The following is a 17758-nucleotide window of genomic DNA, read 5'->3' on the forward strand; positions in this document are numbered from 1 at the left end:
ATCTAGAGCCATGGTTCTCCAAGTGGGGTACAAAACATAGCCAGGAGGTATGTGTTTCAATTAATTAATTTTTTTAGAGTGGTGGAAAACACACCCCACTGTTATCATAGTTATTCTATTTATTAATGAGTTCTTACAGTTTTAGCCAGCTTGACTGATACAGGAATTGAATTGGGTTTAATGGGTCATTCCATCTCAAGTGGTCCAATAATTATGAAGTTGGTTGAATAACCATTTAAAATGTTCCTAGTTTTTTTTTTTTTTTTTTTTTTTTAGTGATGTCTGTATTGGCTTTGCAAAATACCATTATTTATTTATTTTTCTTCTTCATTTTACTTGGTTTAACCACAAGGACCATCTTTGTTTAATGGCACACAACAAATTTTGCTTATACAGCTATTTACGGAAACTCAATATCTCAGCTCAGGATGGTCCTAGCTCCTTGGATCAAAACTGATCTCTAGAGCACATTACAAAGTACATGTACATATATAAACATTTTGCACATTCATGTTCCTTTGAATTAAAACTTAAGTCCAATGCTCACAGTTCCCCTTTTAGGGTCAATTTATAATTTATATATTTATAGGGTTTGAGTCTCAGTCTTAATTTTTTTAGGGGGTATCTAGGTAAGTATAGTGTCCATGCAAAACATTTCAGGTTTGACACTTCTCTTATTTTTTTATGGGGGCAAGAAAGTGAATTTTTTTTTTTAATTTTAATTTTATTTTTATTTAATTTTTAAAAACTTTTTAAAATTTAAAAATTGTGTTTCAGATTCCACTGATTACAAAATTTATTGTGTGCCATGAAACAAAGATGGCCATAGTGGTTAAATCAAGTAAAAAAAATTAAAAAGAAATGGTGGTTTTGAAATACCAATATATAGAGGTAATCACTCAAAAAAAAAACTAGAAAAATGAAAAATGGTCAAGCAACCAACTTTAAAATTATTACACCACTTGAGATGGACTGACCCTAATCTAAATTGTAATACATCAAAAACATCCTATAAAAGTTGGCAAATAAATAATCGCAATTTGAACCTAATAATTTTTCATTTTTAAGTGTTCTATGGAAAATTCTAGAATAAAAAATTCCATGGCACCAAATAATAGCCAAATATTATTGTGCACATTTAAGTAATAATGAATAATTTGATTTTAATCATTACGTCAATTTATTTTACAGTTAACTACAAAAAAAAGATTGAGCACCCATGATCCAGAGTGACTTATAGAAGTGCTTTAAGATCTAGTTAGAAAACAAATCAGGGTGCTAGTGCAGATTAGACTGAATCAGTGTTTATACAAAAGTATATAAGTAAGATAATATTTTTATGTGTATGGTTAGTGTTGGTGCATCAGATGCCAGCTTTTCCATTCAGACAGTCAGGGAAAATATATTCCACTCTCCGAGTGCAAGGACAAGGACGAGTCTTAAAGGGAGTCTAACTTGCGTCTTAAAGGGAGGTTTGTCAAGCCAAGCTGAATTTGTGGTTCAAAGAGCTCAAGATTATTACAATGGTATGCTGGCCCGTTTTTGTCTTTGTAAGCATCGTTGTTTCAAATCTAATGCAGGAACCACTCACGTACATGAACTTGTGAAGATTGAAGACAAGCTGGGATACTGCATCCTGGACCAGTTTTGATGACCTAATAACCCTTGCAAACACTGTATAGCAGCCAGAAACATGCAGTAGTCAAGGGAAAGGACAGGGGACCCAACAAGTACCTGAATGGCCTCCTTGTGGGGTAAAATTGTCAAATCCTTTCATTTTACAATAGTTGTTTAAATAAGGTTTTACATACAATGCAATTTAAATCATAATTAAGTACTATTTAAATCTAGGATTTTCTGGTCATGTACATATTATATTAATTACAGAAGCCATTTATGTGCACTGTTCACTCCCTGAATGATAATGTGCTTTTTTGTGTTGTTAATATAGCTTATTGCCAGAGGGAGTCAACACAGATAACACACAAGGAGGTTAATTATTTCTCATTACTTATATTCATAGAGCCGTATTAGTTTGAACCAGAATAAATGAAGAATTGCAGTGGATTGGTAAAACAAGAAGCAGAAGGCAGAGACTATGTCGGCCGCTGCTGAAGTTGATTGATGTTGGCAGTAACCTATTTGGTACATTTTTGTTGAAGGTATTTATAAAACGTTTATATATAATTGGGTTAACTATAGGTGTGCAACAACTAAATATAGGTGTGCAACAATTATTGGTACCCTTTTAGTCAATACTTTGTGCTACCTCCCTTTGCCAACATAAAAGCTCTGAGTCTTCTCCTATTATGCCTGATGAGGTTGGAGAATACATGGCAAGGGATCTGATATTATTCCTCCATATTAGCAAAAAAAAAAAAAAAAAACTTGGTGGTGGAGGGCAGTGTATATCACATTAAAACTGGAAAAATGATCCCACATTACTTAATCTTGGTTTCATTTTTTGCATCACAATAATGTGCAGTTTTAACAGGGATGTGAAGCCTTTTTATATCCACAGTATGTATACACCAAATTACATAATAATAAATTAAGCCAAAGAGATCTAAATAAAAAGATATACATGGCCCTAGGGCAAATATGTATTGTTTTGTTCAGTGTATCTGTTCAGTGTATTGGCTGTGTTTGTATTGGCAGTGAAAATGAACTAGTAAAGATATAGTCCATTAGGTATGATGGCAGCAAACATACATTCATTATAAAAAATGTGCTATATAATTGATTTGACTCATTCAACTCAGTCAGCAAGCATCTTACAAATTCACTATGAACATGGACAGCTAGTCTGAAGAAGCTCTTCATCATCAAACACTGTCCTGTTAAACAAGATAGCCAGGAAAGTATGTGTCCTACTGCTTACATTATGATAAGATTCAAAACATTTTACTCACCCTAGACTAGAAGTAATGCTTTCATCTTTTGGGAACCTTTTTTTGGTATTGAGGTGTTTTTGAAATGAATCAGTCTATGTAAAATGCTCTGTCAAATATCATAAGGAAACTTCAGCTCAAAGCACCAAAGCAGCTCTTTCTTTAGCCTTACACAACAGATAAATAGGACAGTATTGTGTGCAGAGAGCTATCACAACACTGGAGGAAGGTAACAAAAATAAAACCTTAGAAGGGCAAGACACTGAAGTCAGCATAGTCCACTCCTCCAAATAAAAAAATAGAAGGAGACCAAGGCTCTAAACTGTGGCTTGGTGAGTTTATAAATAATAAATCTAGCACACACCAGCAGATATCAGAGAGCTGAACTTCCTGTATGTTACAAACATAAAGACTAGAGTGCACAAATAAAATGAAAGCTATCTGAAATGGCTTCAGCCATATTATAGGGCTTGAATTTCAGCTCTGCACCACATAGTTGGATCGTTTCAGACTGGAGGAGAAATCAGACAAATGTACCATGGAGACTGGAGCTAATGGGACACTCTTGATGATGTGTTTCAATTACTTCTGCCTTCTGTGGCTTTAGAGGAGCCTGAGCTCTGCTTAGAGAGGACTGCTATCGTGATTGTTGCTATGGGAAATAATCGTTTGTCTGTCATGAAATAAAACTACAGAAAGAAAAGAAAGCTTTCGTTTTCACCTTTCATTCTCGTGGACAACTCTTGGGCCCTTGGATCCTTTTTTGGCTCCCGATCTACTCAGGGAATCTCCCCCACACACCCTCTTTTTACGGCAACCCTGGAGGTCTTACTCCACAAGTGTGATGCCTCACAAACTCATAATCATGGCCGTCACTAGCTATGAGAATAACAAAGTCTGGACCACAGTAATGTAATATTACTTATTAATAACATACCATGAGCATTATTGTACTGATGGTCTAATATCATGTAACAGAAATTCAGAAATCAACAGGTACCTTAGGCTGTCTTGTAAGCCAAAATATTTCACGTCACTCAGAGCAGTTTATGGAGGAAAAAAAATGGAAGGACAACAAATTGCACACATTCTGCACCAGACAGTATTAACTGTGGCACGTTTCAGCAATGTGGACCTCATTAAATGTTTTATCCTGGTTACAGCCCTGCTCATAGGCTACAGCTATAGTTTTAACAACGCATATTATATATATATACATATATATATGTGTGTGTGTGTGTGTGTGTGTGTGTGTGTGTGTGCAACATACATAGTCATACTAAACTAGCACCTGGCTTTTATACTTAGTTAAAATCTCCTAACCTTAAATAACCTTACCCCATCACTACCCTGTGCATACCAAGTACAGCAATCATAGGCTCAATAAGCATATGAACTATAGTCAGAGTAATGGTGAGGTTTCATAGAATAAGCAGTCCAACAGCAGGTATCTGCACTGCACCGACTCACCAAGCTCTCTGTCTGTGTCTGTGTGTGTGTGTGCGTGTGTGTGCGTGTGTGTATTGGAGCTGCGTGCGGGAGCTGACCGGTGCTGAACGTAAGCGGTCGCGCGCATCTCACGGCTTTCTACCGACGCCGCATGGAGAAGAAAGATCCTCATCTGCATAAAAGGTGTGTCCCTGACTCTGAGCACACGTTTCCCTTTATCTCCAACAAAATAACGCTAATATGCAAATCAGTTCTGATAGAACATTTAAATAAATAAATAAATAAATAAATAAATAAATACATTTTTAAAAAGCAGGTTGCAGATACTAGAAATACTAGAATTTTAAATGTTTCATGTTTAAAGAGTAGGACTGTCATTTCATGCACGTGCAAGGTAAAACATCCTACACGGGGAAAACAGTGATGCGTGCGGTTCTGCGGCAAAACGTGCAGCTGTTGCAAAACTTTTCCCCATTCTGATGCTGTGTATTAAACGGTGACGGTAAGTGATGCAGCTTTACTCACACATAAGCGTGGTAGACGAACGCCCAGCCTCGAGGTCTTTCCAGTGCGTTGTAGAGGAAATTCTGCAGTCTCCGGTAGCCCGCGCTGCGTCGGTGAGTCCCGCGCGCGCCGCCCAAGCCTGCTCGCGCTCTGTAAAGCCCCATCCTACCGCTGGAGCTCCGGCGCGCGCTCTCTCCGCTCCCGATCAGCAGCGCGCCGTCCCGACTCGTCTCCGCGCCGCTGGCATCCACTCCCACGAAACCCACCTTCGGCTTCTTCTTCTCCTGCGACGGAGAGCGAGAGAGGTCCCCGTTGGCCGATTTCTTCGCCATTGTCAGAGCCTCAGAGAGCCAGGCTGTCAGACTGGAAAGCGAGCATTGCCCGAATGGGTGTGTGTTCGGAGATTTTCCCCCACTGGGGGAAAAAAAATCTGCAGTTCTCTCCTGCTCTCCTGCCTGAGAATAAGTTCCGTCCCGTATTTACGTTAGAAACCCCATCGCACGCGCAATTCGTAGAGATTTTATTATATTCCGAATGAATGAAGTCGTTGGAAACGCGTTAAGGGGCGTGCGGGGAGAGGGGCGGGTTTTTCGGTGCGGGGGAAGGGGGGTGTTAACTCCGCCTCTTACCCGAGTTTAACCAGTCGTAACTTTAAAATAGTTGATTCGTGCTAGTTTTTAAACTGAGCAAGGTGTAGTGGCCACATATGCAAGTCATGCAGTGAATCATATCTAAAAGATCATGCTGATTCAAATCATTTTAACTTTGTAGTTGTTGATTTTTTTTTTAACCAATCCTAATGACAGTTGGAAAATACTACTACTCTATAAAACAATGATGTTTTATATAAAATGAATGGCCAGTTTACACCAAGATCACAATCAGATTACAAAGGGTACCCTTGCTAGAATGAATAATCTGTCCTGGACACTGCAGACTTGCACCTAAGGACTGCCGCTGTCTTGTGCTCATCCCAGGACTCCAATATTCAGCATATGCCCATACTATCGTTATACTATACTATCTTTACAACACACTCAGCACTGTTTGATATATAGGGTGTCCCAAACATCTCCATACATATGGGACTACATGTTCCAGTACCACATAGGTTGTGCCTTCACTCTTAAAAATAAAGATTCCACTTAGAACCAAAAATGGTTTTTCAGCCTGATGCCATATAGGAGAACCTTTACAATAATGTACAGTAGTCTTGTGTACAGTTATGTGTTGCACCATGGTCCTGGAGAAACGACATTTCATTCCAATGTATACAAGTTATAAAGAGGAATGACAATAAAAACCCACTTGATTTGACATGACTTGTGTGGCAGGCACTGGCAATATACTAGCTATTTTGCAACTAGATTTGGAGCAGTCCCTCCAAGAGGGTTAATCTTTCTGTATCCCTCTGTAAGGGATTAACAACTAAGAATGGGATTAAAACCTTTGAAAGGGATTAAAATGTCATGATTCACACCTTAGTCTTGGTAGTGGAACACTTTGGCCAGTACATGTAAAGACTCTCTGATGACTCTGCAAAAGCTACCCTGCATGACAGAGTCATTCTACCTACTGGCCACCAAAGAGGGCCTGGATAGGAGGGTACAGATTAAGCATGGCCAAATAGATTGTTCACTGGGCACCTTTACATCACCACAACCTGGTTCCAACACCACTAAGGGCCTGCCTGCCTGGTGGAACACTCCTCCAGACCACTCCAAAGGCATCAAGGTTCTTCTAGTCTACCCCCACAAGTTGGCCCCTAGATAGCAGCCCCTCTACCATTGCAGAACTTCATGCACTTATTGCAGGGGTTCCCAAACTTTTCCAGGGCAAGGCCCCCCAAATGGCATTAACATTTGACCAAGGCCCCTCTTTTGCAAGATGTCTTTAAAACACATTAAAAATACAGACTTCTGAATACACCCCCCCCCCCTTTTTTTATTAATAATTACCTCTTTCATCTTTACATTACATTACATTAAGAATTGATTGTGTGTGTGTGTGTGGTTGTCTGAGAGAGAGAATCCATCCATCCATCCATCTTCTACCGCTTATCCTCTTCAGGGTCGCGGGGAAACCTGGAGCCTATCCCAGGGAGCATCAGGCACAAGGCGGGGTACACCCTGGACAGGGTGCCAATACATCGTAGGGCACACTCACACATGCATTCACACACCCATTCATACACTACGGACACTTTGGACATGACAATCAGCATACCAGTCTTTGGACTGGGGGAGGAAACCGGAGTACCCGGAGGAAACCCCTGTAGCACAGGGAGAACTTGCAAACTCCACACACAAAGGGCCACAGGGAATCGAACCCCCGAGGTGAACATGCTAACCACTAAGCCACCGTGCGCCCTAGAGAGAAAATCAAGTATTTATTTATTTTTCACACCAAATTGTTGAGGCCCCCTGGACGCCCCCTGGCGGCCCCACTTTGAAAACCACTGACTTATTGGACAGCGACTATATCAGATCAGTGGATCCTAAGAACAGTATCGCAAAACTGCTAGCATTACATTTTCTCCCTCGCAGAGCTGGATATCCCACTGGGACAGGATGCTTGTTATACTTGTTAAATGGCTTTCCTTATCTACTCTTGTGGTCGTCATCTTGGTAGCCCTAAGGTGAGTCCTTAGTTCCTCTTAATACTGTTGGTAGAGTATACCATATCCATGTGTATCACGCCACCCTGGTAATTAATTAGAATGAAAAAGAATGCATGTTATGTAGGTAACTGTGGTTCTATGACCTCTGATAACCACCAGGGTCATTGAAAGATTTTGGCAAGATGGTTCCAGGGAAAGATGGCTGTATGACAGAGGTATTTATTATATACTGTACATCACTACATGCCTTTGGTTGAAGGTCTTGGCATGTTTCACAGCATCTGTGGAGGTTATTCAGGGTTCATAGAAACACAGTTACATACAGTGATGGGAAATAAGTATTTGGATACTTTTGTTTTTTGTTATTTAATATGCTGAAAGTGCATAAATCCACTTCAAAGTTACACACATCCTTTGACCTTGTACTAATAAATATGAACAGAAAAAATGTATTCATAAGCATAAAAAAAAAGACTTTTGAAAATGAATGACTTTTGCAAAGCGATTGCTGGCGATTACAGCTTTGGGACGTCTAAGGAAAGCCTTAATTGGAGTTTTCCACCATTGTGGTTCAATTTTGGCCCGTTCGTCTTGTCTTCAATTCCCCAACCAACTGTAGTGACAGGGATGTTTAGGGGCTTTGCTACTTGGTGAAGGTGAAGCTTCTTCACCTTCACCATGACTGCTACTTGTTACGTGCAATCTTTCTAAGCAATATCAGTGTCTTTTATAAGGACACTAGACCAAAAGTTTGTGGACACCTGATCATCACACCCATAAGTTGAACATCGCATTCCAGATTTAACCCCCATTTGCTGTTATAATAACCTCCACACTTCTGCAGCAACAATTGTAGTTATAAAGAATCTAAGTAAATGGTTATTACTATAACTTCTAGGTAAAGGAGACAGGTTGATCATAGTAGGACTATAGGATTAGTATCCATAGGATCCAAGCTGGTGAGCCTAAGAAAGCAGGAGCAGGAGACTGTGAACCTCGGGATCATTACCCCATGATAAAGTTGGGGGAAAAGTCATTAAACATAACTTAAGATAGTGGAGCGATATATACATAACTTAATATGATAGCTTTAAGATGGTTTCAGTGCAAAATTGTTGTTGTCAATGCATGCTCTGGCAGTGTTGTCAGTACTGACAGATCAAAGCTGATGTATAAAGAGATGCTTTTATTGCATATTTTAACATTAGCAACACATTTAGATCTAATTGAATAAGGAAAACAGGCATGGTGTAATGGTTCAATATTAAAAGATGGAGTTGCTACACCTGAGTAGGAGTAAAAGCAGAGCTTATCAGGACATAAACAAAACCTACTGCTGAAGTTCAAACTGAAAATGGAACAGCATGATATAATGTCTCTGCTTCTTTTCTTTTCTTTTTTTTTTTTTAGCAGGGAAAAATATAAGGTTATGTATCTACATACATCTAGGATCACTTACTGAGTATATAGAAAATATACAGTGCTAAAACTTAACATGCTGTGGAGTTGTGTGTACAGGAAATCATACAACAGGAAATGGAATCTAAAGCTAATAAGCAAGAGCTTCTGTTATGGCCACAGGACAGCTTCTATAGAGCTACTGGCCAAGAGCTATATTGACTCTCTTCGGTATTTTAATGGTAATTAATGGGTTCAAGTCAGCGCTGATGACTTTGCAGCAATTTGTTCAGCAATAGTTCTAACGTTGCACTTCCGTGGACCTTCTGCATGACTTGCAGCCATGCCAGACTCATTTAAAAAAAAAAAGTACTGTCAAGATTCCAGGGACAAATCAGAAAATTAGTCTGTGAGCTTACTGAAGGAGGACTTCAGTGTTTCTATTTGAAACACTGAAATCCATTTTTGTAGTAATATTTAAAATAAAGCACGATAGTAAGAGTTAAATTATATTCCATTCAAATTGTAGCAGAAATTCATGAGTATGAAATGAGGCATTAGCAGGGCAGTGCTGAGAGAACAGTGCTGAGAGGGGGTGCAGGAGCTTGGAGCTAAATAAAACTTTAGACTAGCCGTAGGACTGAACAAAACCTAGAACTTTACAACCTAGAAACACAGTTAGAAGTCTGTGAGATGGTCATGTGTGTGTCGTAGGCATTGTGTCATGTCAGCATGTCAATGAATAAACTTTTTTTTTTTTTAATATGATGTATAACTTATATCATAAGCAATATAAAATGGGGTGCACGGTGGCTTAGTGGTTAGCACGTTCACCTCACACCTCCAGGGTCAGGGCTTGATTCCCGCTGTGGCCCTGTGTGTGTGGAGTTTGCATGTTCTCCCCGTGCTGCGGGGGTTTCCTCTGGGTACTCCGGTTTCCTCCCCCAGTCTAAAGACATGCATGGTAGGCTGATTGGCATGTCTATAGTGTCCGTAGTGTATGAATAGATGCGTGAGTGTGTATGTGATTGTGCCCTGCGATGGATTGGCCTGTCCAGGGTGTACCCCGCCTTGTGCCTGATGCTCCCTGGGATAGGCTCCAGGTTCCCCGTGACTCTATAAAGGATAAGCGGTATAGAAGATAGATGGATGGAAGTAATATAAAATGTTAACAGTATAACTATGTCTTTACACAGCACGCTGTTACACCCACTAGATTAAGTGAAAACAATAAATGCAGAAATTCTTTTTTGCCTCCACAACTTGGCAGAAGTATAGAGCTCTGAATAAAATGTAAGGCTGACAGATGTGATTTTTTTTTTTCTCTCCTAAGTTAGATCATTAAAAGCTGTTTTTCACCATTTCTAACAAAAACTGTGAAACAATTTGAATAAAGTAAGCTGTTAAACATTTGTTAAACATAGATGATTAACAGCTCTGAATCAATCTCAGATGAGATAAGAGAAACTTTCTGGGCCTTGGGCATTTACAGTACTGTAGTTAATGAGCGCAGTAAATTATTGGCGTCACTTAGATGAAAAAATATGCTAATTATATTTATACAAAAAGTGACTATACTGTACCTAAGTAGCTCAGCAGATGCTTATATAATTAGGGTATAATAGATCCTAATAATTAAAGCTTACAATCCAACACAAGCTAGTTTTTAAACACTTCCAATCAACCAACCAATTTCCATACCACTTATCCTACACAGGGTTGCGGGGAGCCTGGAGCCTGTCCTAGGGAACTCGCAAGGCAGGGGGACACCCTGTACTGGGGGTGGAAAACGGGGAAAACCCCCAAAGCATGGGGAGAGCATGCAAACTCCACGCACACAGGGCAGAGGCAGGATTAAAACCCAACCCTGGAGATGTGAGGCAAGCAAAAATGCAATTTGTCTGTAAATGGGCAAAAAAGACGAGGCTTCAGAGTAACTGTGTAAAACGAAAAAAGGTCAATGTAAGTTTTTGTCAGCGGTGTCCAGTATCACATTCTAACCAAGCATTTTTTTACTTTTATTTAGTATTTAATGCACAGTCTGAGGAGGATTAGGCCAGGTTTTCATTTTATTTCATTTCATGTCTCTTGAATTGAAGCAGAGGCCACACCCAATACAGCTTGTTTAATTCATTGCTCTAAGTCAGGGCTTCCCAAACGTTTTGGGCAAATGACACTAAACGGAATTTACGAATTTTCTACAACCCCAAGCCTTGTTCACTCTACATTATTTTTTTTTCTCTTCAGGACTTGTAAATGAATATTCAATTAATTGGTTTTCGGCATGTTCCTCATTTCCCACTGAGTCAGAGTCACTCAGTGTTGTCGAGGAAGTAGTGGAGGCAGTCAAATGTATGGATGGAGAGAAATGTACTCATTTTTAATGTGGTTTGTTTGATTGTAACGCCCTATAATTTTTCAAAACAGTAGCACACAAAATCTGTTTTCATAGTTAGAGCGAATTTCGTGCTAACAATTTATACAACAAAGGAATGAAAGGAAAGATTAGACTGTGAGTTTCTCTCACAACCTTATTTGTAAATCGAACGACTCCATGTCGTAGTTTGGGAACCCCTAATATAGGTCCTTAAACAGCAAATAGGTTGTATCAGTGTGCTCCTGCTTAGTGGGAATTAAAACCTGTAGCTACACTAGCCATTTGAGGACTAGATTTAACTCCCGTGTTCTGTCTAAATCCACTAAATGCAAAATTCTCCTGACTAGATGAACACTGTTATGACTTCCTTGGCCTGCTCTTTTTAAGTTTGCTTGATATACTACAGAAAAAATTGGAGTAATAACTACAGGGTGAGTTTGGCAACAGTGTCGTGAGTTATGTGTTTGTCCTGTTTCCTGTTAAAATCAAATCATAACCTTGCGACAGCTTCCAGATCTAGCCATGAGAATGATTTCAATACGTTCTTCTTTTGTGTTTTTTTTTTAAGCTATCTGATATAAATATATAAGGCTATATAATATAAACTATGTATAAACAATTTTGGAAGACATTGTGCTAAAAAGTGTTCATTTCCCCTATGTATGGAGACTTTTTTGACACCCTGTAGTTAAACGATATAATTTGACAAGGCAACATATCTTACTATATAATGTCAAGCTTAATTATACAATACTGATCATTAACCACAAGAAATTTTAATTTCCATACTGACCTGACAGAACATCGGGGTGAAGTAAAACCATTTGATATATACCTGTTTCATTGAGAGTATTTCTGTGTAGGTGATCACACACATCAGCCAGTAGTGTGACAACAAATTACTTCAAACCTGTCAGATTTTAATAGACTGTTAATGAGCGGACATTGTGATAATCACATTGATTTAAAAAAAAAAAAAAACAACTCTTCAGTACATTCAAACATCCACAGATATTACAAGTTAAAGAGCATCACCATTATATACTTAAGCTTATTGTATACAAGGCGTTTTCTCTTCTTCTTTTTTTTTTTTTTTACTGACCAAGAGATTCCCATTCCAAGCCTTAGGACTAACACACATGAACCTTTCTGTGTTTCTTACACATGTATCAGCTAATTCCAAACATAGGATGATGCAGGAAAATCCATCTGGGGCTGGACAACACTTATATACGCAAAAACGTAATGTTACATCATGCTAATCTGGTTTCTCCAAAGCAAGCTCAGCCTGAAATAGACGTAATCATCTCACTCTGTGGTAAACTCTATTCCAGTTCCAACTAACGATGTGCTGCACATAGCTATACATATCAGGTATTTTCAAACTAGACACACAATTCTTTTCCTATCCGAAAGGCACCGTGAATGTCAAAAACACAGCACTGCATAACACCGAACACAACCTCTGTCACGGTGTTTTGTCGGCTATGTGACAAAACAAAGACATATAATCATATCTGCAGTATGTTCATGTTGTGGGGGAAGGTGGCATTCCATAAAATCAAATATGATTTAAAACATCTTATGCATACCGTTCTGTAAGTATATATTAAATTCAGTATATTTATGCATTAGTTATTGATTTTGAAATAATAAAAAAAAAGCCTATGCTCAGTTCATCATAGGCTAATCAATAAATAACAGCTGAGCTTGCTTTGAGGAAACAAAATGTTAGATTAATGTTAGATTTTCCCCGCGGACAAGAAGCCCGGCTCTGGTACATTTTTCAAATTGTCTGTAAATCTCTACTGACCACATGGGCATGGTTAGAAATTTAAATACTGAAAACAATGTAAGTGGAAATACACAACAAGGACTGCTATTCACATATACAGCATGTATACAAAGATGTACAGTTTCATATTGTTAACATTAATAATTCAATTTAAATTATAGCATTAGAGGACCTGTTTTATATATATATATATATATATATATATATATATATATATATATATATATATATATATATATATATATATATATACACACACACACACACACACACACACACACACACACACACACACAGAGTGAGAGAAAGGAAATTCAATAAAATAGTTTTCACTATATTTAAGCATCCTTCAATGATCCCTTTGTTTTGTACAGTATTTAGCAAACACTGTTGAATAATTTGAGCTTTTTTTATTGTGCTTCTCAAAACACTCATGCTATGCTCTAGAATAGTTCTGTACACTGTAACACCCAGAGATTAAAAAGTGCCAAAACCAGACACAAACAATGAAATATCTTCACTTTCTCTGATCTGATTAAAAATCTTGAGCATTTAGTATCAATAGATGACAACTGTTTAACTTTATTTAGCTTTCTCACCTAAGATGAACTTCCTTCCCAGATACATTATGGAACTCTGACAAAAACTATAACATAAAATAAAATAAAGCATTTATATATATGTATATATATATATATATATATATATATATATATATATATATATATATATATATATAAACTAAAACCGTGTCAGCTTGGTCCATATAATACTGTCAGGTGGTTAGACTGGAATGCTTTCAGTAATTTATAAGACCTGATGTAAGGAAAATAAAAATACTCCTTTTGAAGAATCCTCTCGGAAAGGAACAGTGCAGGAATGCACATGCTAAGCTACAGTAATTGCACATAATCACCACATGTCTGAGGCAGTGGAAGAGATGTTAGCCTCGCCAGCTAGAGACGGAACAGGTTAGCTCACCAACGCTGCAGTCCACGGCAAAGAGAGGAACACAGTCTGTTACAGGTAGTTTAGTAACTCGGTTAAAAAAAACAAAACAAAAAAAAACAAACAAAAAAAAAAACATAGTCTTAGGAACGGCACCGATCAGTGGCAAAATCCAAGTACATTGAGAGGAGAAGTCTGTGCTGGAGCAGTGAGAGTAGTTGCTGCTAGCCAAGGATGGAATTGTGACTAGACTATTTCCATGCAGGCTGATGTGTTAGCCTCAGTCAGCCTCCTGTAAAAAAAAATCCTCTCAGAGCCGAGGTGTGGTACAACGGAAACGTCTGGCGAAGGCAAAGTGACCTCTTTAAGAAGTCTCACTGTCACAAAGTCACAAGTCTTTCGTTTAATATTTCAAGTGAACGGTCAAGAGGCTGCGGTGAGAGACTCAGAGATCGCCATCGGAAGGTGGGAGACACAGCTTGAAGAGTCTGGAACAAGAAAAACAAATGACTTTCAGCATTATTCTTAGAATAATATTGACTTCACTACAAAAGCAGAGGTGCCAACATTGCTAACAAGACAACCCTTGCAGGCAGAGAGAATAAAACAGTGTTTTACTACAAAAACACTCGTGTATTTTGGTGGAAAATATATAGAATTGTTTTTAAAAGTGATATTTAACTGCAAACAGAAAAGCTGTTTGTATTTGGACACTCAGCACGCAGCTGACTGTACTGTATAAGCTGACTGTACTGTATAAGCTGACTGTACTGTATAAGCTGACTTGTTACAAAATGAAAATGTCTGAACTGCAGTCCTCTCAATGTCCGTATTATTTTGCACATGATAAAACATATAACGAGGTTTTTTTTTATCTTGTCTTTACACTTTTATTACTGACATGAAAGGAAATCATTAAGCTCAATGTAATACACACTGAAAGAAAATATTAAATGGCAATTGACGGCATATTTTACTATTGAACATCCCGTTTAACAACACAGAAAAGTAAAATAATCAACCTTTTGTTTTCTGCTGTCCCACAAGGTTCACAAATTCACAGGCAAAACATCTAGATCATCTGATAGGTGATTTTTTATTTTTTTTCTGATCTGTTTTTCTGAAGTGGCGATTTCTTTTCTAACAACTTCAGATGATTTTTATTCATGTTCGTCTGACCGCTGCTTTAGCTGAGAAAGCAGAAAAGCCTAGTTTTCAGGTGTCTCCCGCATGGCCAAAGCCAGGGGTCAAATATCATTACTGCTACAGATAAACTGTAAATGTTGCAAAGGGTATTCAGGAAGAGAGAGAGAAAAAAAAAAAAAAAGAGTTGGCTACAAGTGGAATATCTGATACCTTGGTGCGAAAGCAGGCATCTGGTCCATCACTTTGAGGTTTTTGGCAGAGATTTCTACTCTGGTGCCCTAAGGATTAACATGGATGAACACATTAACCTATATTACACAAAGTATTACACTCAACCACAAAAACCAAAACAGATGATCTCAGCCCATATTACCTGTATTGTACACTATAAAGTAGCTGTATATAAAATGAAGTACAATACAATATACCATGGTCTGTCTGAATACTTGATTCTGATTGGTTGGAAGGTGTGCGTTCAAACCGTTGAATACATAGGTAGTTCCAGTCAGTTTAATCACCGTAATAAATGAGCGCGCTGCCTATAAACAACTGTAACCATAGTAACATACAGTTACAGTTGCATACAGTAGTCAATCTCACAGCTTCATTATTAGTAGCGATGCGGCATAGACGCAGGTAAGTCATATTTATTATAATTCATTTAAATAAATTAAAATCTTATCACACTACTTTATCTCGGTGTATGATTTAAAGCGGGCAGAATTTTAGATCTAACAACCCGTTTATAAAATAACTAACAAAAATGAACCGTTATTTATATCCTTTCATATATGTTTGCACTGCACTTCCTCCACATCGTGCATTAAAATCGTGTAACGCACACCGAGCTGTGGATTATCTCTGACGTATACAGTAATAGTGTATATAATAGTATAGTGTAGTGTCATACCTGTTTGCGCATAATGTCCATAGTCTGCATGAAGCAACGGGGAATGAGGCCGTGGTTCCTGGCCAGGTTCATGGCCTGCTCCAGGGAGACAGTCAGTGTGCACCTGCACAACACATGTTCCAGGTTAAAGGCATTCTGGGATAGATGAAGGCACACAGAAACTGATGGGAGGGTTTAGTTTAAAACATAAAACACACATTGTGTAGAGCTGCGGATTTTGGAACCCTTGCAGCCCTTTAACTCATATTGCTCATTTTAGCATGGATTCTGCTCATTTATGTTCACCAGCTCAACAAAAGTCACTCTAAGACTTTGTTCACATAGCACAGCAAATCTGATTAAAAGCTTAATGCTGCAGTGCAAATTATGAATGAGCAAACTCCTTTTGATCTGTAGGTTCGCTGGCACACATATCCACACTGCATTACACCAACAATGCACATGTGGGCAATAATCAGTAATGCAGGGCAGAGTAAACCTTTCACTTATTAAAAAGCACATGTAGGCATTGATTCTAGTTTTTCTAAGGGAGATTATATCCAGTCATTGTTAGGAATTTATCTGATGCAGAGAACAAAAAGAGAGAGAGGGAGAGAGAGAGAGAGAAAGATTAAGTTTTATGTGTGATGATAACATGTGAAACAACCAGGTTTAACGTAGCTCTAAACACTCCAGCATTAAGTGGCTGTTACCTCTGCATGCCAGTAGCACACATGCTGATGTTGCAAGCCCCCAGGCGGCTGCACAGCTCTGAGGACACAAGCAGCACGCTGACTCCAGATGGGTGGCCCGCCGCACTCGGCTTCACGTTCATGTATGTCTGCATGAGCCTGCACAGGTCGTCCAGGGTGTTGAGAGGTCGAAGCAGCTGCACATGGGGAAAACCGGTAAAGGAAAATAAGTCTAACTGTTCTTGCCTGAGGTGACCACATGGGGCTGCTCTGGCCATCCATTTAAGATTTTACACCTTGATAAAGCTATACAGGGATCAAATTTGAATTGGAGCTCCAGGCAAGAACGCAAACGGCATATCACTGAGGAACTGTTGTCCGTGCAAACAAACCAGAGACGTGATCGAACATTCCTGTGAGGTTTACTTACATGATCTATTTTCATGGCGGTGGAATTTGAGCCGGTGGATAAGTTGGATTTCTCTAAATAGAAAGCCCTGCAAAAAAGGTTCAAAGGGTTAACGTGGTGTTGGTGTAATATTTACTTACATGCTTGAAATCAACAACTTCCTATAAGAAACACATTAATATTACTGGAATAATTTACACCCATTTGATTTAAGTGAACAGCCAAATAACTATAATATAAAAATAAGTATATAACAAGAACAACTTTGACAGCAGTTTATGGCAATCTTCATGGTCTTGTTATTAAAAATTAGAAGAAGAAAAAATAATAAATCACTTCGAGATCCATAGCACTGCAGTGTGTGTGTCTAACTCTACCTGAGTCTCCGGTAATAAAACTTGACTTTTTCAAGTGACACAGCGTTGATCCGCTGCTGAAACTCCTCCATGGCAACAAAGTCCTGAGCTGCCACTCCTTCCGGCCTCTCCAATGCTGAAAAGAAGACAACACCATGTATCTCTCTTTTAGCAAAAGTACTTTCTGCACATATACAGTGTACAAAGGGGGTGGTGTTGGAGAGCTGCAGTGTCTTTAATTTCCTGCAGTATGCACTAAATACCACTAGATGGAAACCAAGATT

General features: G+C 38.6%; 2 protein-coding genes across 3 annotated transcripts in view; both read right to left on the reverse strand.

The window, feature by feature from the left end:
• The window catches only part of kcnq2a (potassium voltage-gated channel, KQT-like subfamily, member 2a), a 35756-nt gene extending 30337 nt beyond the window's left edge, over nt 1-5419 (reverse strand). For both annotated transcript variants that reach the window (XM_053680333.1, XM_053680332.1), the window contains exon 1: nt 4866-5419. In XM_053680333.1, coding sequence (XP_053536308.1) covers nt 4866-5176 — 311 coding nt within the window. In that variant the 5' untranslated portion in view covers nt 5177-5419. The remainder of the gene's footprint in view (nt 1-4865) is intronic.
• A 6719-nt stretch (nt 5420-12138) lies between these two features.
• Nucleotides 12139-17758, reverse strand: part of prex1 (phosphatidylinositol-3,4,5-trisphosphate-dependent Rac exchange factor 1) — a 91574-nt gene continuing 85954 nt past the window's right edge. The window contains exons 35-40 of the mRNA XM_017467875.3: nt 17496-17610; nt 17140-17206; nt 16731-16906; nt 16039-16141; nt 15339-15406; nt 12139-14470 (exon numbers count right to left, since the gene is read on the reverse strand). Coding sequence (XP_017323364.1) covers nt 14428-14470; nt 15339-15406; nt 16039-16141; nt 16731-16906; nt 17140-17206; nt 17496-17610 — 572 coding nt within the window. The 3' untranslated portion in view covers nt 12139-14427. The remainder of the gene's footprint in view (nt 14471-15338; nt 15407-16038; nt 16142-16730; nt 16907-17139; nt 17207-17495; nt 17611-17758) is intronic.

The sequence above is a fragment of the Ictalurus punctatus genome, chromosome 5, assembly GCF_001660625.3.
Source record: "Ictalurus punctatus breed USDA103 chromosome 5, Coco_2.0, whole genome shotgun sequence".
Lineage (NCBI taxonomy): Eukaryota > Metazoa > Chordata > Actinopteri > Siluriformes > Ictaluridae > Ictalurus > Ictalurus punctatus.